This window comes from Geotrypetes seraphini, chromosome 3, assembly GCF_902459505.1.
Source record: "Geotrypetes seraphini chromosome 3, aGeoSer1.1, whole genome shotgun sequence".
Taxonomy (NCBI): Eukaryota; Metazoa; Chordata; class Amphibia; order Gymnophiona; family Dermophiidae; genus Geotrypetes; species Geotrypetes seraphini.
This window is the reverse complement of record NC_047086.1, coordinates 241,820,855-241,843,456: the sequence shown is the minus strand read 5'-3', so window position 1 is coordinate 241,843,456 and position 22,602 is coordinate 241,820,855. Positions and strand designations below refer to the sequence as shown.

At 45.5% G+C, this 22,602-nt stretch overlaps 1 protein-coding gene across 4 annotated transcripts in view; it reads right to left on the bottom strand.

Moving 5' to 3' along the window:
- The window catches only part of KATNA1 (katanin catalytic subunit A1), a 171,582-nt gene that overhangs the window by 107,185 nt on the left and 41,795 nt on the right, over positions 1-22,602 (bottom strand). For 3 of the 4 annotated variants that reach the window (XM_033937762.1, XM_033937758.1, XM_033937759.1), the window contains exon 4: positions 17,953-18,154. In XM_033937762.1, the coding sequence (XP_033793653.1) occupies positions 17,953-18,154 (202 nt within the window). The remainder of the gene's footprint in view (positions 1-17,952; positions 18,155-22,602) is intronic. The other variant, XM_033937761.1, reaches the window with a different exon arrangement.

The window sequence follows — 22,602 nt, the reverse complement described above, 5'->3', positions numbered from 1 at the left end:
TATGACTTTCTAATTTCCTCAGACGTTTTTCACGTCAAAGGACTAGGGAGCATGAGATGAAGCTACTAAGTAGTACATTTAAAACATACCAGAGAAAATATTTATTCACTCAAATGTGTAATTAAACCCTGGAATTCATTGCCAGAGAATGTGGTGAAAGCAGTTAGCTTAGCAGGGTTTTAAAAAGGTTTGCCTATTTCCTAAAACAAATCCATAAGCCTGCGATTCTTAACCTTTTTAGATTCATGGACCGCTTTAAGAATCTGATGAAAGCTATGGACCACCTCCCCAGAAATCAAACACAACTTTGCATGCAATGAAAGTAATGTACTTTATTTTAATCAAGATTTGTCGCAAACATATAAAAGTATTATTAAACTTTAAAGTAAACAATCTAAAAAAAACCACTCTTTATGCAAAAGTGATGACCACTCATAATTATGAAATACAATCCTCTACTACTACTTACTACTACAAATTGTAACCTGTAAACTATATTTGTTGTTATTAGACCCCTATTTTGTCTCAAGTTAGGATACAACCTTGCATTATAAACTTGTACTGTACTATAATTATGTCAAACAGCGACCTATTAACTAAATAATATGTATCTGTAAGCTGTTCTGAGTTCTTTGGGGACAACGGGATAGAAACAGAATTAATTAAATCAATAAATACTACTCTCTCATTATCTGTGAGAGAAAAAAAAAATCCAACAGTACCAGGCTATATAGTGAATATAAATGTTATCTGACCCTCACAGACCCCCCTGAAAACTATCTATGGACCCCAGGTTAAAAACCCCTGCCATAAGCCATTATTAAGATGGACTTTGGGAAATCCACTGCTTATTCCTAGGATAAGCAGCATAAAATCTGTTTTACTCCTTGGGATCTTGCCAGATACTTGTGATCTGGGTTAGCCGCTGTTGGAAACAGGATACTGGGCTTGATGAATCTTCAGTCTCTCCCAGTATGGCAACTCATAGCGACCATCTAACCAGGGAGTTTATCTGCTCTCTGGGCCTGAAGAATCACATCTACACATTCCAGGTCAAAGTGCATCAGTGCTTTTGCATCCTCAAAGAGCATTTTCACTTCTAGGTGTCACCCTTCAGGCTAGCAACAGCACTCCAAACCTTCTTGAAGGTTCTGGTGGTGGCAGCATTCTATTGGAGAGAACAGATCCGACGTCATCTGTATCTGGACAACTGGTTCATTCACAATTATTTGGTGGACAGAGCCTGAGTGGCTACAACTCAGATAAAGCACAGTTACTTACCGTAACAGGTGTTATCCAGGGACAGCAGGCAGATATTCTCTACATGTGGGTGACGTCACCAATGGAGCCCCCTAGCGGACGTTTCGCAAGCAGACTTGCTTGAAGACCTTCAAGCTTGCTATTGGCCCGCGCATGCGTCTCCTCAGGATGTCCTCAGTTCAGATAGCTAACAAAGAAGCCAACCACGGGGAGGTGGGTGGGTTGCGAGAATATCTGCCTGCTGTCCTTGGATAACACCTGTTACGATAAGTAACTGTGCTTTATCCCAGGACAAGCAGGCAGCATATTTTCTCTACATGTGGGAGACCTCCAAGCTAACCAGAATGGGATGGAAAGTTGGCAATTTAGGAGAACAGATTTTGCAAAACGGACTGGCAAAATGGCCATCACGCCTGGAGAAAATATCCAGACAGTAGTGCGAGGTAAAGGTATGAACCGAGGACCAAGTGGCAGCCTTACAGATTTCTTCAAGTGGAGTCGAGCGGAGGAAAGCAACTGACGCCGCCATCGCTCTGACCTTGTGGCCTGTGACGCAACCCGGCAGAGAGAGACCAGCCTGAGCGTAACAAAAGGAGATACAAGCAGCCAACCAGTTAGAAATGGTCCGCTTAGAAACAGAACGACCCAAACGATTAGGGTTGAAAGAGAGAAACAGCTGGGAAGCAGAACGATGCGGAGTGGTGCGCTTCAAGTAGAAGGCCAGCGCATGCTTACAATCAAGAGAATGCAAAGCCACTTCTCCAGGGTGAGAATGGGGCTTCGGAAAAAAACACAGGAAAGACAATGGATTGGTTGATGTGAAACTCAGAAACAATCTTAGGCAAGAACTTAGGATGGGTACAGAGCACCACCTTATCATGATGGAAGACAGTGAAAGGAGGGTCCGCTACCAAGGCCTGAAGCTCACTGACCCTGATGGGCTAGCGTCTCGAACAGGGGTTTCATTAAGCGAGCAAGGACCACGTTAAGATCCCAAACCACGGGAGGAGGTTTAAGGGGCGGATGAACGTGGAAAAGGCCTTTCATGAAACGGGAAACCACAGGATGAACAGAGATAGGCTTCCCGTCAATTGGCTGATGAAAAGCAGCAATGGCACTAAGGTGGACTCAAACCGAGGAGGACTTGAGTCCAGCGCCAGACAAGTGTCAAGGACAGCAGATAAGGAGGCAGACAACGGCTCCTGCTGTCGAGTAGCACACCAGGAAGAGAAACAGGTCCACTTTTGATGGAAACATTGGCGAGTGGACTCCTTCCGAGACGCCTCCAGGACGTCCAGCACAGGCTGTGAGAACTGGAACAAGGGCATTAAGTCTCGAGGAACCAAGCCGTTAAGTGCAGAGGCTCAAGGTTGGGATGAAGCAGAGTACCTCGACTCTACGTAAGAAGAGAAGGAAAAACAGTCAGAAGAAGAGGTTCCCTGGAACTGAGTTGCAACAGAAGGGAGAACCACGGCTGTCAGGGCCACCGAGGAGCTATTAGGATCATGGTGGCACTGGTGGACTTAAGCCTGACGAGACTCTTCAGAATCAGAGGGAATGGAGGGAATGCATATAGAAACAGGTTCGTCCAATTCAGCAGGAAAACATCCGCCTCGAGTCTGAGTGTGGTGTAGACCCTGGAGTAGAAGTCTGCACGGGAATGGGGATCGCAGGAATCCCGTGGGCCCGCGGGGGTCCCCCCTAACCCACGGGACTCCCACAGGGACCCCCCTCTGGCCCATGGGATCCCCACGGGAACCCCCCTCTAGCCAACGGGACTCCCACGGGGATGGAAGGCTTTGGAAGCAGGGTTCGTCCATATAATATAATGGACACGTCAGCCTTAGTAAAAGAGGGGGTTTATAAGTTAATTACCTGAACAGAAAACAAAAAAAGGGTTCCACCAAAGAGATTCCACAAGGAAAACAGCTGCGCAAACACAAAAGAAACTGTGGAATTGATGATCCTGTCAGAAGTAATTGCTGCTTTTTATGGGGACGGGCGGGGATGAAGGTAATTCCTTGCGGGGACGGAGAGGATCCTGACGGGGATGGGTGGGGACGGAGAGGATCCTGGCGGGGACGGGTGGGATTTCTGTTCCCGTGCAACTCTCTACCCTGGAGCAGAAACGGGGCAGCTTGTGATTGTGGGAGGACGCAAACAGATCAACGTCCGGAGTCCCCCAACAAGCAAATACCTGACGCAGGGTCAAGGAATGGATGGACAATTTGTGAGGCTGCAGAAGACGACTCAACTTGTCCGCCAGACAATTGTGTTGGCCCTAAATGTTGTGGCGAATGGCCCAATCCCAGAGCTGCATCGCCTCCTGGCATAGGGACTGGGACCAGTGTTCCCGCTAAGCTGCGTTGACGTGCGCACGCGCACAAAATATTACCTCGCAGCGCACAAGTTTCTCGTCGCAGCGCACACAGTGTAGAGCACAGTTCTTCAACCGCCGGTCCGCAAACAAAATCTTGCCGGTCCACGAAGGATTCGGTCCCCGCCGCAACGAAAGGCCGGCGTCAGCTGACTTGCAACTTCCTGTTGCAGTCGCTGTGCCGGGACTCCTGCCTTCGCCGGGACTCCTGCCTTCCACCGCGTTTGCCTCCTGCCTTGTCTCCGCACCTCCAGACCAGCAGCGGCAGCTGTGTATGCTTTTAACTTCGGCACAGAGCTGCCCCTAATCAATAGTTTAGCGCGGTTTCATAAGGCAGCCTCGGGGCCTTTGCTAGGCCGGCCCACATCGCATCATCGAAGCGGGCCGGCTATCAAAGGCCCGAGGCTGCCTCATGAAACCGCGCTAAACTATTGATTAGGGGCAGCTCTGTGCCGAAGTTAAAAGCATACACAGCTGCCGCTGCTGGTCTGAACTCTTGGGCCGCTGAAGGAGGGCAAAAAGCAGCTGTCCTGGAGGTTTCCCTTCCTCTCGCCTTTACAGGTTCCTTTTTTCCACCTTTTTTTTTTTCCTTCAAACGGCAACGGGCCCAGCATCGACATCAATCAAGTAAGTTCCACTGTCAATCAAGCGGTTCTGCTCGGCCAAAGCTTCCCCTGTGACATGAGCCACCCTCAGGGGAAAGAAAGTGACCCACAAAGGTGAGGGGAAGGGGGGCAGATGATGGAAGTTGGGGGGGGGGGGGAGAGAGAGAGAGAAGGGGCAGATGATGGAATGGAGGAGATGAGAGAGAGAGAGAAGGGGACAGATGATGGAAGTGAGAAGAAGGGAGAGAGAGCAGAAGGCAGATGGATGTCAGTTGAGAAGGGAGAGCAGATGCTGAATGGAAGTGGGGAAAGAACACATACTGGATGGAAGGAGGAGATAAATAAAGGGGGAAGAAAATAGTAAGATAATGGAGGGGTGAGGGAAAGGGGTGACAAGCTGTGTGTAGACACAGTGAAAAGAGGGAAACGGGACTAAATAGTAAGAAAGAATTTAATTTAGATGGAGGCAGAAAATAGAGAAGGAAGACCAGAGAAGAAAAGGGAAGAGAGAGCAGAGAATGATCAGATCTGAGTGGAGGAAATGAGAAGAGAGATATGCTAAAAACCACAGGGGGGAGGGAAGGATAGAGATGCCAGACCATGAGGGGAACAGAAGGAAGATGATGGATGCTAGACCAAATTGGGGGGTGGGGGGGGGCAGGAGGAGAGATGGCAGGGAAAGACAGACAGTGAATGGAAGGGGCAGATGCTGGACTGAAGAGACAGAGAAGGTTATCATGCTGCTGTACCGGGCCATGGTACGCCCTCACCTGGAGTACTGCGTCCAGCACTGGTACTTTAAGAAGGACACGGTACTACTCGAAAGGATCCAGAGAAGAGCAACTAAAATGGTTAAGGGGCTGGAGGAGTTGCCGTACAGCGAAAGATTAGAGAAACTGGGCCTCTTCTCCCTTGAGCAGAGGAGATTGAGAGGGGACATGATAGAAACATTCAAGGTACTGAAGGGAATAGACTTAGTAGCTAAGGCAGGGAGAACGAGAGGGCACTCTCTAAAGTTGAAAGGGGATAGATTCCATACAAACGTAAGGAAGTTCTGTGGTAGAAAGCAACATATTTATTTGGCTCATAACTTGCTGGCGCCCGATATTTTTAGCTCACAGTGAAAAAAGTTTGCTCACAACACCCGCCCGCTTAGAGGGAACACTGCTGGGACCCCGTTCCCCCCTGTTTATTGATATAATACATGGCGACCTGCTTGTCAGTGCGGACCAGCACCACTCGGTCAAGAAGCAGGTGATAAAAAGCCTTCAGGGCGAGGAAGATTGCTCGAAGCTCCAGCAGATTGATGTGACAAAGTCGTTCGGCACTGGACCAAAGACCCTGAGTGCGAAGACCGTCCAGATGAGCCCCTCCCCCAAGCGTAGGCCAACGAGTCCATAGTCAAGACCTTCTGTGGAGGAGGAGCATGAAACAGAAAACCTCTGGAAAGATTGGAAGAGAGGATCCACCAACGGAGAGACTACCTCAACAAAGGAGTTATGACAATGAGTTGAGAGACAGGGTCCCGATCCTGGTTCCATTGGGACGCTAGAGTCCATTGGGGAATACGGAGTTGAAGTCTGGCAAAAGGAGTCACGTGAACCGTGGAGGCCATGTGACCTAGGAGGACCATCATGAGCCGAGCCGGGGCCGAAGACAGATGGGCTACCCTCCGGCATAAGCAAAAAAGGGTCTCCTGTCGAGGCCGAGGCAAGAAGGAGCGGAGACGAATCGTGTCCAGGACCGCTCCGATGAATTCCAGTGAATGGGACGGACAGAGCTGAGACTTGGGGAAATTCACCTCAAAGCCAAGGCTCTGAAGGAGCAAGATGGTTTGATTCGTCGCTCGCAGAACTTCGTGGTGAGAGGATGCTTTGATCAACCTGTCGTCGAGGTAGGGAAATGCCTGCAGGCCGCGGAGACGCTGGGCCGCAACCACCACCACTAGACATTTCATGAAGACCCTCGGAGAGGCCGCCAGGCCAAAGGAAAGAACACGATATTGGAGATGGAGATCCCCCACCCGGAATCTCAGATACCGGCGAGAGGCCGGGTGTATCGGAATGTGCATGAATGCCTCCTTGAGGTCCAGTGAGCACAGACAGTCCCCTTTGTCCAAGAGGGGGTACAAAGTAGGAAGGGTGAGCATTCGGAACCATTCCCTGACCAGAAACTTGTTCAGAATGTGGAGGTCCAGGATTGGACACAGATCCCCCGTCTTCTTGGGCACCAGAAAGTACCGGGAATAAAATCCGGTGTTTCATTGGTCTGGGGGGAACCTCCTCGACCGCCCACAGGTGAAGAAGGGCCTGAGCTTCCTGCAAAAGGAGAGGCAGCTGAGACCGAGCAGAAGGAAACTCTCTTGGAGGAAGGTCTGGGGGTACGTGACTTAAGTGAAGGGAGTACCCCTCCCAGATGATGGAAAGCACCCAACTGTCGGTGGTAAGACCTTCCCACTGTGTGTAGAAATGATGGAGATGACCCCCGATGGGGAGGGGGGAAGGCTCCATGAGGAAGGGAACTCGAAGGCTCAAAAAGGAAGGAATTGTCAAAAAGGCGGCCCAGTCTTCGTTGGATCCAGCGGCTGGGCCATAGGTTGACGTTGCTGCTGTTGTTGAGGCCGCTTCGGGGGAGGACGGGAGAACGCAGGAGTAGATTTCTGCGGATACCTCCAGAGAGGAATTTTGTATTGCCGAGCTGGGGGGGCTTTCGGTTTAAGTTTCACCAGAGAGGCAAAGGACCGTTCGTGGTCCGATAGGCGCTTGGTGGCCACTTAGATAGATTCATCGAAAAGCTCATGATCCACACACAGGAGATTGGCAAGATGATCCTGGAGATTCGGATCCATATCCACAAGACGGAGCCAAGCGAAGCGACGCATGGCGACCGCAAAGGCTGTGACCCTCGAGGACAACTCGAAGGCTCGTAGGCCGCCTGGAACATATAGAGGCGGAGCTGTGAGAGGGTCTCCTTGAGGAGGCGAAACTCCCGACCCTGAGATTCCGGAACATCCTCCCGGAACAAGCGGAGGGTGTCCATACAGAACCAGAGGTAGGACGTGAAGAGAAAGTTATAGTTGAGGACACGATTCGCCATCATTGACTTTTGGTAAAGACGGCGACTAAACTTGTCCATCGTACGGCCCTCTCGAACCAGAGGGACGGCAGCATAAACCTTAGAGAGGTTGGACTTCAAGGAAGACTCAACCACCAAGGATTGGTGAGAAAGCTGAGAACTCTCAAACCCCTTAACTCGGATCGTCCATTAACTGGGATCGTCCAGTAACGGGACTCCAACTTGAAGGGAATGGCCGTGACCGCATAGGGGGTCTCCAGGTTCCGGAGAAATGTTTGCCGGAGAACCTGGTGCTAAGGCAAGCGCAACGCCTCGCAGGGCAGATGATCAACACCCATCTCCTCCAGATATTCCTGGAGGTCCAGTTTTAAGGCCCTACCCATGTCAGAGATGAAACGAGTAAAGGAGGAGTGTCGAGAAAAGGACTCGTCCTCCTGAGGAGAACCTGAGTGAGATCTGGGGGCAGCCGAGAAAGAGGGAGAAATTTCACTCGAATAGTAAGCCAGAGCCTTGGAGTCCTGCGAATGGGAGACCAAAGAGGCCCTACTAAAGTGTCTGGGGGGCATCGAGAAACGACCCCGTGCTAGGTGGTCCGGTGAAAACCCCGGGGTCCGAGGAAGTAACTGGCGACACCTCAGGGAAGACTGGGTAAAGGAGAAGTCTTCCACCGGTTTCGAAGAAGGCCCCTTAGAGGCTGGTAGCTGTGTCAATGGGGAACACAACCCCAAGTCCAACTCGAGAACAACCGTGTGTCTAGAAGGTTTCACGGGCGGAGACCTGCCCCGAAGTAGCAGGGGGAAAAATGACCCCTGGTCTGGAACCCTGAAAAGTCACAGGGGACCCGGGGGATGAAGAATCACTCGAGGGAACCTGGCGAGTCTTGCGGGCAGGGCCTCGAGAAACGAGAGGATGCTCAGGCTGGTCAGACCGAGACTGGGTCGAGACAGAGGTCAAAGGCGTCGAAGTTGGGACCAGTTGGCTCACCACCGAGGAAAGCTGCGTGGTAAGAATAGCTTTAAGCATGTCCTCGAACATAGGCACCGAGACCAAAGGTGGTTGGGTCTTAGGTGCAGCAGTGCGCTCCTTCGGGGGCGACCTTGAGGAAGAATATTCCCTACATGAGGAGGCACGCTTAGAGTGATGTCTTGAAGATGCCGATGAGATGGCACTGGCATGAGACTCGGAGGTAGGCTTCTTTGCCGGCACACCTGAGGAAGAAAGAGGAGACTTACCCGAGGCCGGAGTAACAGGAGGGGCCGAGGCCGGAACCTTCGAGGCCGACGGGGACTTCGAGGCCGAAGCACCCAACAAGGGCGCCAAGGCCGAGCTCGAGGCCTGTCCCACAGGACCCATGGGGCCAAAGAGTTGGAGAATCTTGGCCACTCTCCGAAGAGCCCACGGTTGCAAAGCCACACAACGGGGGCATGACTCAGCGCGGTGCTCTGCACCCAGGCACTCCACACACCAACGATGAGGGTCGGAGATGGAGATAACCAAGTTGCACTTAGTACAGTTTTTAAACCCGGAATGAGACCAGGACATAAGAAAAATGATGGTCGCGGCCCTGCAAAGCCAGGCAGCCAGAGTAAGACCGGGAACCCGGTCAAAAAAGTACAAACCGAAAAACAAATAAAAAAGAAGAAAAAAAACAGACATGAGCACAGCGACTCAAAAGAAACTAACCAAACAAGCCGCGGTGCAAGAGGGACAACGATATCGCGCAAAGCAAGGGAGCAGTGCTTCTGGCTCCGCAGAAACAGAGAACTGAGGACACGCTGAGGAGGCGCATGCCCTAGACCGGGAGGGGCACACGCGCATGCGTGGGCCAATCGCAAGCTTGAAGGTCTTCAAGCAAGTCTGCTTGCGAAAACGTCCGCTAGGGGGCTCCGGTGACGTCACCCACATGTAGAGAATATGCTGCCTGCTTGTCCTAGGATAATACAGCTTCTTGAGAGACACTGCTCCCAAAAGAAACCATTGTAGATTTGCCTTGCTCCCCCCTTGGGCAATGCAACAATCCATTTTGCTTCATTGGAAAACTAAGCACTTGGATATAATTAAAGACTACCTTTTCTTTTCCTCTATAATGTTGATCCTTCTTTTCCCAACTTTGGAGGGGGAGGGAAGTCAGTCAGACACACACCAGCTTAAGAAATGTTCATTTGATAAACAAGCAGTGTCATGTAAACCACTATTAAAGAAATCTAATCTTCAGAAAAATGTGTAAATAACTATCTCTGCTAGTGCAATTTTAACTTTTTTAAATCCAATCCATTTTTTCCATATATTTTGGCAATATATTTTTATTATGAAATATAAATTCTTGAAACATAATTGTCAAGGATTTATAGTACATAGAGAAAATAAGCTGCCTCAATGAGCAAGACAGCCTTTATTTGCTGTTGATGTCAATATTTCAACATAATACATTGAGCTCTCAGGCTCAGAAAGTATTGGCAGTAAATTTGACAGATTAAGATCATACGCCACATACTGTGACTTAGGAGTAAGGTTCATTACTCTATGTGCAATACTAACCAATTTAGAAACATAATAAACAATTGTAAATTTTCCTTTTCCCTCCCCCTCCCCCTGAGCGACTTTCTTTAAACGTATTGCTTAAGGTGGCTTTGCTCATTGTTTGAAAGCAGGCATTTAAATATATTTCTCCATATTTTAGTTCTTCTGAAAATAGACTATTGCAACAGTCTTTAATAATAATAATAATAACAACAGTTTATATACAGCAGGACCGTGAAGTTCTATGTGGTTTTACAAAGATTAAAAGATGGTACAAATAGATTGAACTTAACATGGTGGAAGCTAGTGATTAACAGCTCAAGGGATCAGTTATTGAGGAGAAAGAGTTGCACGGGTCAGTTGTCTAGATATTTCAGGAACAGATATGTTTTTAGGCGTTTCCTGAATTCCCCATAAGTAGTAGGCGTAAGCAATTGTTCTAGATCTTTACCCCATAATGCTGTCTGATGTGAGAAAAGGCGTTGATGGTGTCTTGAGTTTACATCCTCTAAATAGAGGGGAAACGAAGTTCAAATGTGAACTTCTCTTATGTCTGTTGCCTTATTTCTACTAATCAGATTTCTAGATTGCAAATTATTCAACACACTGCCACTAAGTTAATTTTTGGATTAAAAAGATCTGATCATGCAACATCTACCTTGATGAGACTTCACTGGCTCCCAATTAAAACATGATTTATTTTTAAATTGTCATGCTGGATTTATAAGATAAGAACATAAGAATAGCCTTACTGGGTCAGACCAATGGTCCATCTAGCCCAGTAGCCCATCCCTACGATGGCCAGTCCAGGCCACTAGTACCTAGCAAAACTCCCAAAAGTAGCAACATTCCATGCTACCGATCATGGGCAAGCAGTGGCATCCCCCCATCTGTCTCAACAGACTACGGACTTTTCCTCCAGAAAATTGTCCTAACCTTTCTTAAAACTAGCTATGCTATCCGCTCTTACTATAACCTCTGGCAATGTGTTAGAGTTTAACTGTTCTCTGAGTGAAAAAAATATTTCCTCCTATTGGTTTTAAAACTATTTACCTGTAACTTCATTGAATGTCCTCCTACTCATACAGGGTATTTAGTTTCTTTGTTTCTTTTCTTCCCCTCCCCCACCTAACCTCTCGAGCTAATGATTCTCATTTAGTGTATTTTGTTAAAGTTAAATATACAAAAAAATCCATGGAGTCACGTGATGCTGTGAACGGGGAAGGACGTGTTTCAGCCCTGCTCTGGGAACCTCCTGCCTCATCGACCTTATACTTTTCTTGAAACTTTGAGAGGTTCACCCTAGGACTGTGTTCAATAGGTGGCTTTCTATGGACAGATACTTGACAACGCCACCAAGTCCGGTGATGGCTGCAAGAGGCGCAAAGAAAGATCAGGTAAAATCTGTGGAGGACAAGATGGCGGAGCGGCCTAGTTGTAGTGGCGCAGTTACTCAATTTTCGGAAGCTGCACTGGCGGATCTTACCACGGCAATGGTGTCGGCATTGGAGCCGCGATTTGAACAGCTATCGGGGCATATGTCCCGTTTGGAGCAATTATTGACCGAAACCACGCGGAGGACGACGGAGTTGGAATCGAGGGTTTCTGCTGTCGAGGACGAGACTCATGGATTTCAGGCGGAGTTAACTACTTTACAGACTTTGGTTAGAGCTCAAGCGGATAAAATTGACGATCTTGAAAATCGTTCTCGGCGAGGAAATATGCGTATTCTGGGCTTACCTGAACTTGTTTCTGATTCTGCTCTTATTGGAGTTGTGGAGCATTGGCTCAGACAGACTTTCACTCTTTCTGAGGGCTCGGGGGTGGTGCGCTTGGAGCGGGCGCACCGCCTGGGCCGTCGGCGTGAGGGGGAGACTCGTCCTAGGCTGGTGCTGGTAAAATTTCATAATTATTTGCATAAAACTGAAATTTTGCGGCAATATAAATCAAAGCGGAGTGAAGTGAAATATGAAGATCATCTCATTCGATTGTTTGAGGATTATTCCGCTGCTCTTTTGGATAAACGCAGGCCCTTTCATGCGGTTTGTTCTAAGTTGGTTGAGAGGAAGCAAAAATTTATGTTTTTATATCCAGCTATATTGAAGATTTTTTCGGAGGGCCAGTGGATTGTTTTTGATTCTGTTCAGAAGGCTCAGGAGTTTCTTAATTTACAACCGGTGGATGGTGGATCAAAGATCTGACTATATGTTTCATTGTGGACATTGATTTTGAGGGCACCAGGAGTGTTTTCAGTTCTGTGAGGACTTTTGTTTTCCTATGCTGGTTCTTATAATGTATGGGCCTGGTGGATTCTTTTGGGTGGTGGCTTTCTTTTCCTATGGGTGTTGGGGTCGGTGGGGCACGGGGTCCCGGTAGCATTAAGCGTGACTTCGCATTTCTCCCGGTTTTGGTTGGGGGGATGCAGTGGGTGGATTGTTTGTGTGAAGGTATAGGTTGGGGGTGGTTGGGATTGTTGTGGAATGTGAGATTTTGGGGAGTTTTGGGGATATTTTTGGGATTGGTTTATTTTGGGGGGGGTTTGATTCATTTTGTGAGGCGTGGTGTGGGTGAAAGTGGGCAGGAATTTTCTAGGTGGATTGTATATGGTTCTTTCATGGAGATCTCTCAGATAGGGGCTGGGGTCTGGGAGATCAGTACTATTTTATATAATTTGTTTATTGGTTTTGTTTGTTTATGGATACTTAAGCTGTAATGAAGTCTCCTAGTTCTTTGAGGTTGGCATCTTGGAATGTTTCAGGTATAAATTCTCCAATCAAGCGTTCCAAAATTTTTACCTATTTAAATCGCACAGCAGTGGATATTGCATGCTTGGTAGAAACTAAATTATCTGCAATAGAACATGCTAAATTGAAAAAAGATTGGGTGGGCCAAGTGTTTTTTGCATCTAATCAAAATAAAAAGGGTAGTGGGGTGGCAGTTTTGATAAGGAAACATCTTCCGTGCCAAGTCCATTGCCTGTCTGTAGATCCTTATGGTAGATACTTATTGGTCCGTATTAAATATCAAACAAAACTTTGGTATTTGTTGGTGGTTTATGCTCCAAACGTTTATGAGCATGCTTTTTTTCAAAAATTGATTGGTTTGGTATCTCCTTATTTGGGGAAGTCTTTGGTGGTGTTAGGGGATTTTAATCTGGTGGCTGATCCTCGTCTTGATCGTACTCAAGGTAGTGGTACTTCGATCATGGGTCATCGAAAGGGGTTACCGTTCTTTATGCTGGCTTTACATTTATTAGATCCTTGGCGCTTATTACATCCGTTTGATTCTGATTTTACACATTTGTCTAGAGCGCACGGAACTTGGTCTCGTATTGATTATATTTTTTTGACACATGATTTATTTACTTATGTTGTAGAGGCTGTAATTGGTTCCATGGCATGTTCAGATCATTCGTTGATTTGGACGGATTTTCAGTTTCCGGGGGACCCGCTTTTGCGTCATCCTTGGCGTTTTCCTGTGTATTTGGTGTCAGACTTACATTTTCAAAATTATCTTTATAAGAAATGGGAAGAGTTTGAGCGTTTTAATGCACAACATTGTAATACTCCTTTGCTTTATTGGGACACTCTTAAAGTAGTATTAAGGGGGGATATTATTGCCTTTACGGTAGCTCTTAAAAGAAGATTAACACAGGGTATTATTACATTGGAGCGAAAATGTAGACGATTTAAATTTATTTATATTGCTTCTCCCACGGCACATAATAAGGAAAATTATTTATCTGCCCGAGCAGCTCTTAGTGCCCTTTTGCATGATAGAGCAAAGCAGTTTTTTTATGTTAGGGCTCATACATATCATCGCTATGGTAATAAACCGGGTCGTCTTTTGGCTAACATTTTGAATACTGCTAATAGAACAAGTTTTATTTCATATTTGGAATCGGTGGGAGGTACTAGAGTAACATCTACTGCTGATATCGCAAAGGTTTTTTATGATTATTTTAGTCAATTTTACGCGGAAAAGCCATTAGGATCTGGTCCTCCTCTGGATGACTATTTGGCTGATGCGGGATTACCGCGTTTTAGTGCTCGTCATTTAAGTGCTTTAAATAGTCTGATTTCTGGTTTGGAGATTCAGAAAGCGATCCGGACAATGAAGAGTGGTACGGCTCCTGGTAGAGATGGTTATTCTTCTGATTTCTATAAGCTTGTTTGGCATTTGGTTCCAAGTCCATTAGTGGATTATTATACAGCTGGTATTGATGCAGGTGGTTTTCCGGCCCCTGCTAATCAGGCTTTGATTTCATTGATTCTTAAGCCTGGTAAGCCAGAACATTGTCCTGATTCGTACCGCCCTATATCCCTCATCAATGTTGATTTGAAAATATTATCTCGGATTTTGGCGACTAGGTTGGCCGGTTTTTTGTCAGAATATATTTGTGCAGAGCAGGTTGGTTTTGTGAAGGGAAGGCAGTCTGTTTTAAATGTACGGAAGGTATTATTGTCGGTAGCGCATTGTCAGTTTGAGCGGGAACCCCTATTATTAGTAGGGTTGGATGCGGAAAAGGCCTTTGACCAAGTTAGTTGGTCATATCTTTTTCAAGTTTTAGATTATATGGGCCTTCAAGGGTGGTTCCGAAAGGTGTTAACTGCTCTTTATGCGTTGCCTTCAGCAGTTTTGTTGGTAAATGGTTGTATTTCTGCTCCCTTCTCAATTTATAGGGGAACGCGACAGGGGTGTCCCCTGTCTCCTTTGTTGTTTTTGTTGTATTTTGAACCCTTATTACGAACTCTTCAAAAGGATCCAGATGTGGTTGGAGTTCAATTTAAATCGGGCTTAGTCAAATCTTTGGCTTTTGCAGATGATGTGCTTCTGGTTTTCACTAATGTACAATCTTCTTTACATCATGCTTTGGGGGTGTTGGAGGAATTTAGCTATTATTCTGGTTACCGATTGAATGCTCATAAATCAGAAGCCTTAGCAATTCTCTGACAAATTGCTAACCTCCAACACTGCCTCTCTGACATGAAAACTTGGATGTCAAACAACAAACTTCAACTTAACGCCTCTAAAACCGAACTCTTATGGATCAGGAAAAAAAACACCAAATACCCACGTCCTAAACTAGCATGGGACTCCACTCTACTAACGGCAACAGATCAGGTTCGCAGCCTAGGAGTAACCCTAGACGGACACCTATCCCTATCTGCCCACATATCCCAAGTAATCTCCACCTCTTTCTACTACCTTCGCCAACTGAAAAGGATCAAACCCTACATCTCCACACCGGACCTCGCCCAACTCCTCTACGCATATGTTCTTTCCAGAATGGATTATTGTAACTCCCTATTTAATGGACTAACCAAAAATAATCTCAAACGCCTTCAACGGGTCCAAAATGCAGCTATCCGCCTCCTACACAACCTCAACTACCACGATCCCATCTCCCCAGCACTCCGTGCTGAACACTGGCTCCCAATTAGCCAGCGCTGTGCCTTCAAGGCCCTGACAATTGCCCACAAGAGAATTTATTCCTCCACCCCCTCCTACATAAAATCCAAGCTTCCCATCTACACCCCCACTCGCACCCTCCGCTCAAAATCGGAGATATGCCTATGCACCCCCCCCCCCGGAAGGTCCCTCCTCACAGAAACTGCCCGCAAACGGTCCTACAGCCACTTCATTCCACACCTCTGGAACCAACTCCCCCCTCAACTCAGACAACAGAACTCATTATTAACATTCCGCAAATTGATAAAGACCCTCCTCTTCAACTAAAGATCACCCTCTGTCTTCTCCCCCCCTTAAACCCCCTCTCTCCTCTGCCTATCTTCTCCTTAAATTTCAATATAGTCCTCTCCTAGTCCTTACACTGACAAACTGTATCTAAACTCATAGAACTGTTCTTAAACTAAACTACTTATATGTAAAGTCTACTCTTAATTTGCTTATTCTCCCTTTATATAAATTACATCACATTCTTATAGTCCAAACATTTAAATCTGTTGTACTTCTTATATGTCAAATTACTCTCCATTGTGTATGTTCACTTGTAGACCGTTCTGAGCTACTGGGAGGACGGGATAAAAATCTAAATAAATAAATAAATAAATAAAATAAATAAATTCCTATATCGGTGCAAACTGAATGGGAAGGCACTTTTCCTCTTAAATGGGCGGATGGCAAGATTAAGTATTTGGGTATATGGATTTCTGGATCCCTGTCTGATTTATCTTTGCTTAATTTGGAACCTTTGCTTCAGGGTACAGAAACAAAATTGCGTGTTTGGCAGTCCTTTCCCCTTACTTTAATGGGGCGTATTGCGTTATTTAATATGATTGTTGTACCACAATGGTTGTATATTTTTCAAATTTTGCCATTATTGTGTTCTTCGGTTTATCATCTTCATCTTCGGAGAGCTATTCAGCAATTTTTGTGGTCAGGTAAACGTGCGCGTATTTCTTATACGACTCTTACTTTGTCACGAGATAAGGGGGGGTTGGGATTGCTAAATATCCATAATTTTGCGGTGGCTTGTCAACTTCGTCATCTTAATGATTGGTATAGAGGGACTTCCCATTTCTCTGTCACACCGGTGGAACTTGAACTTCTTGCTCCATATACTGTTAGCACTCTTTTGCATGCTCCCGCTCGATATTTAACCCAGATGTTGTCTCAATACCCCATTTACTGTGTGGTTCGTCAGGCTTGGCAATGGACTTGTGCATTCTTTGGACACTCCTCTGTGAGATCTCCTTTATTGACAATTAAGGGTAATCCGCAATTTGTCCCGGGAATGGAATCTTCGTTGTTTGACTCTTGGGTTGAAAAAGGGGTGGTATATCTTTATCATGTTCTTACAGCCGTGGGGCAGTTGCGTCCATTCCCTGTTTTGGTTCAAGAGTATGGACTGCTTCCGGGTGATGCATTTCCGTATATGCAATTGCAACATTATATTCGTACGTTACCATCTGAAACTTTAACGAGGTCTGTTTTTGAATCTCTGAAAGAGGTATATTGTTTAGAAGCGCAATCTTTTATACCATTGCGTTTTTATCATAAAATTTTGTTGGAGGCAGCCCCGGAATATGATTTCGCTGTTTTGAGTGATCGGTGGTCTTTAGATTTGGGAATTCCCATCTCGGTTGCTGTATTACGGTCTTTTTTGAAATCCTTGAGACAATCCTGGGCTTCTATTCCTATGATTGAAATGCAATATAAACTGCTGATGCGTATTTATATTTCTCCAGCTAGGGCTTATCGTGTGGCACTCCGTTTAGATTCTTGTTGTCCTAAATGTGGGGGGTAAATGCCACCTTGGGACATATGTTTTATTTTTGTCCTATGGTGCTGAGATTTTGGACCATTCTTCATAGACATATTGCACGTCTTTGGAATACAAGATGTTTGCCTCATCCGAAGATGTTATTTTCTACTTCTATATTGACTCATCCTATACCGAGAGGTATTCGTCTTTTTCTGAAGCGTGCATTATTGTTGGGGGAAAATGTCAATTTTGGTTCATTAGATGGATGCCACGCCTCCCACATTATCGCAGTGGCGCTCTTTGATGATTTCTCAACTAAAAATGGAACGCTTGTATATATCTGAGATGGATTCTGTACAGGGACGTTCTTTACAGCTTATTTGGGAGCCTTTTTGGGTATCCCTAACTGGGTATGCACGTAGTCATGTATTGAATATTTGAGCGAGTAGCTCTATGTGATTTTGTTTCCTGCAACTCTACTTATTTATTTTTCCACGCCTTGTTTGTTTTGTTTTTGTGAGGGTGGGTGGGGGGTGGGGGGGTGGTTTGGGGATTATATAAGAAAATTTGGTCAGTGTTGATTGTTTGTTGAGTATTTGTAATTTGTTTTTGACCAATAAACAGTTTTGAACATAAAAATCCATGATCACTTCATTTCTCTAATAAGCAGTTAAAGTGTAGTATTTCTTGCATTTTGAGAACCATTCCATCTTATTTACTATTCTGTAAATCTTTGAAAAATGTAAAACATTTTTCTATTAAATTCTTAAAATACATTGCATTTATATGTTATCTACTTTGAACCTGATATCAGGGAGTTGACAGAATATAAGCACTATTACCATGTTACAGGACAAGAAAACTGAGCATCCTAATATATAAATTACCTTTTCTTCTTTTCCTTTATTCTGTTGATCCTTCTTTTCTCGATTTCGGACTGGTTTAACTCTATCATTCGCATTTCTAGAAGGTGGACGGCTTTGGCCTCTGATTGCTGCACTTAAGCGATTATTTTGAAGCCTCTGATCATTACATTGAGCAGACTGCCGCTTCCTAAGTCCTGGGGAAGGTCTTACACATATTAAAATACAAAAACACAAAAACAATTCGATTTTATTCGTTAGTTCTATGAGGTCAGGGAAAACAGACAATAAATCCTGGTTCTATTCATTAAAATATTAACACAGTTTTCAAAGCACCTGGATGACCTGTAGGTATCTCTTTGTCAAAAGAAAACTCCAGCAGATTCCCTTTGAAAATTCAGATCCAATGGGGTACGTATATATTTTTCTATCCTTGTACTTTGTACCAACTTTCAAAGTGCATGCAAGAATACTATCAATATGAAAATAAAGTTTTCACACATACTTTAATTTCCCCAACCCAGACCCAGTGTTTACACTACAATTAAAAAGTATACATATTGACACAAAACGCATGTACTTTCTAGCCACATATTGGTGGAGGAGGCAATTTTCAAAACATGCTTTTACTCACTTAAATCAATGTTTACCACTAAAGACTTTAAAAAAAACCCTTTATTCCAGCAGAATTCTATGCAACTACACAATTTGCACCAGAACTCCTCTCCTGTGAATAATTCTGCATTTCCTTGCAGAATTTGGTACAGGGACCAGGAGCCAAGCAACATCAGCCACATAGGCTGAAATGAAGAAATAAAAGAACCAGCTATATGGTAAGACTGAGAAAACAAGGAAAAATTAGGTACTTACCTTGCTAATCTTCTTTCTTGTAAACCCACCTCTATTCATCCTGAATCTTCGTGTAGTCAATCCCTTCTCATGACAATTCTTGTAGGAAGCTTCATCCTGCACATTTTTGTTCCTCCTCTCTTACCTCTGAACAGCCCTCCAATTCTACAGTGTGTAACAAAGCAGTCAGTCATTCCTATAGAGGACACAGAAGAAGGAGGAGTATGGGGAACTCCCTGAGAAAATGTCTAATCTGCTCATATTATTAAACACTGCAACAAATGATAAAACATTTGGAAAATAGAACAAACAATTGAACAATGAGAACTCAGCCTGCACTAGCAGCGTGTGGGCATATTACCATTAGACCACCTGGATTGAAGAATGCGATATTCATGGATGGCATTCTTTCAAAGATATACAGGAAGTTCAACTTACCGGTACTCATTGAGGCAGACAGCAGGCGAATCAGTATCTCCCAGGGCGGAGATCAGGAATAGAGTGTGGGTTTAAAAGAAAGAAGATTAACGAGGTAAGACTCTAATCCAGGGGTGTCCAATGTCGGTCCTCGAGGGCCGCAATCCAGTCGGGTTTTCAGGATTTCCTCAATGAATATGCATGAGATCTATGTGCATGCACTGCTTTCAATGCATATTCATTGGGGAAATCCTGAAAACCCGACTGGATTGCGGCCCTCGAGGACCGACATTGGACACCCCTGCTCTAATCTTTCCTTCTTGTACAACCTCACTCTATTCCTGAATCTTTGAGACATAAAGCAATCCCTCAAACAAAGGGTGGGACTGATGCGCCTGCTACTAGAATCGAAGATTCAAAGATGGAATCCTGCTAGGCCACTACATCTATTCTAAAACATTGTGAATGTATGTAGTGAAGACCAAATGGCGGCTCTACAAATCTCTTCTAAGGAAAACGCTGACGATTCTGCCCAAGAGGAAGCAACGCCTCACGTGGCGTGGTATTTCAGAGATGGGAGGCCACTTCACAGTTCTGCTATAGGAAGAAGAAATGGCCATACGAATCCACCTGGAAATCGAGGCCGGCTGACCTTTTCAGGCTGCTCCATTAGGACAAACAGATAATCTGACAAACAAAACTCATTTGTGACTTCCAAATACCTCAGCAAAAGCCAGTGCACATCCAGAGATTAACAGCTTGTCATGTTTTCTCGAACCAGAGGGTGCATAGACTGGCAAATGCACCTCTTGATTGATGTGAAAGCTAGAAACCATTTTCGACAAGAAAGAGGGGACTGTGCGCAGTCATGCTTGAGTCTGGAATTCTAAGAAAAGGATCTCTACAGGACAAAACCTAAAGTTCAGAAACTTTGGGTGAAGGTAATGGCTACCAAAAACATCATTTTGATGGCGAGATCCATCAAATAAGCTTGGTCCAGTGGCTCATAAGGTGGACCTGCAAGAGCCCTGAGAACCAGGTTAAGATTCCAAGTGGGAAACAGCTACAGCAAAGGAGTACGGAGCCTAACACGCCCTTCAGAAATCAAACCACATCTGGATGAACTGCAAAAGATCTCCCATGAGGCTAGGTACCGAAACAAGAAAGCCCAGCTATCTGAACTCTCAGAGAACTGACTACTAGGCCCTTTTACAGGCCTTCTAGAGAAAAGCGAGCACCATTAGGATCAACACAGAGCCCAAATCTTCACCCTTCCGAGCACACCAGGATTGGAAACACTCCCAGGCCTTCCCATACACTGCAATGGTAGCAACACTACCACCCAAGTAGCTCCAGCATACTAGTGCTGCACGCTGTAAGACCAAACATTCCAACTCCTGCAGGGCTTTGGGCCCTGCGTGAGGACACGTGTGTGACAGGGAAATTTGAGACCCTGACCCAATTGTAGATGCAGTAAGTCTGCATACCACAGGTGTCTCAGCCTATCTGGCACCACTAGAATCACTCTTCCCTGGCGAGCCATGATTCTGCACAGCAGACAGCTTATCATGGGTCATGGAGGAATGGTGTAGCAAAGATCCATCTTTGGCCACGGCTGGACCATGGCATCCAGACCTTTGCTTCCTGGTTCATGTCTTCAGCTACAGAACCGAGCCATTTTCTTGGAAGCCGATGCCATCAAGTCAAATGTTGGACATCCCCTTCTCTTCACTATACACGTGAAGGCTTACTAGGATAGTGACCATTCCCCAGGATCCAGGGTTTGGTGGCTGAGAAAATCCACTTATACATTGTCCACCCCTGCTAAGTGCACTGCTGAAAGTGCTAGAAGGTGAGTTTTTGCCCATTGAAAGAGCAATTGGGCTTCCAAGTGTAAAGGTGCATTCCTTGTGTCTTTGTGACGATTGACATATGCTATTGTCATGGTATTGTCCGAGAAGACTCACACTGCCTTGGTTCTACAGTGCACTTTCGAATTTCAGGAAAGCCAAACGAATCGCTTGAACTTCCAAACGACTGAACAACCACTTCCTCTGGGAAGTGACCAGCATCCCTGGACTGGATACCCCTCGCAATGCATTACACAGCACCACCAGAGAATCCCCCCCTTTTTAAAAACAAAAAGCTGGTTAAATGCCAACAGCCATCGAACAGAGCCTAGGCTACCCGCAGGGGCTCTTCCAGTACTTCCCAGTGATCCATAAGAACCTTTGTGATGTCTGGTATGGAAACAAGATGACTGTGGTTTAGTGCTACTCATAAGGGAGGTCTGAGGAGTCTCTAACTTTAACTCCTGGGAGGAATTCCAAGATCATCCTCATCAGTGCTGATGGTCTGAACAATGTGTGCACAGTGGGTCCTCCCTATGACCCGGAGCATCCCTCATCTGGGTTTTACAGTCCTGTGGCTGCAGTATCATCACCCCAACTGTAGAAGTTCCTGTCATGGAAAGTAAAGGCATAAAAAATAGAATCCTCATCCGAGCCATCCAAAGGCAGACTGTCCCCAGATTACGCATGGCACTTCAGCTGGGAACTTGCATGCTTGGGCAGGGGAGAACCCCCATTGCTAGCAGGGCTGCAATTACAGATGTATTGATAGGACTCTTGTTAATCAGATAGGCCTGAAACATTAATTTTTTTAGGGGGAGGGGAAATCCCTGCCCCTGTGGTCCCAGTTTTGAACTTTTGTGGGATTTTGCCGCTGAATCCCGTCGGCGCTTCACCGAGGACACACTTGCACTGTTCCCTCTGGTTCAAAATTTAGACTTCTGACTTTCCTCAGATGGACTGGATCATGGACCCCTCCCCCCCAAGGGCATGAATCCGAAGTATCCTGCCCGAGTTCATCCCACCTGTTTTTGAGCAAAAATGAGATGTTTTGAGGCAGATAGAAAACCTTTAAATTATTAAATTTGCATAAATAAAAAAAATTTAAAAAAAAGAGATTACGGGAACTCAAGGCAGTCATTTCCTATTGGCAATCTACACGGGGCAGGAGTGTAGGAAGTTCGCTCCTGCCCCAAAAGCCCGCTAGACCACCAGGTAAGGCCGGGATGCCAGGGGGAAGGTGGGAGGGAGGCGGGGGTGGGTCAGAGCCGGACCAGAACATATTCGAGGTTTTTCTTAATTTGCAGTCCAGCTCTGCCCCTATCCCCTGCGAATAACGAGGGAGATGTGCATAATATTATGTTACCTTTAGCAAATGATTTAGCTCAGCATTTTGATTTAAAAATTTAAACTCTAAGAAATAATTGCTCGATAAATGATACTCATGAATATCAAATGCCTAATATGCAAGGAAATGTAATACAAGCGGATATGATTTGGAGCTCCTTTCATGATTTAGAATGGAATAATTATATTAAATTATATAACAAATATGCTA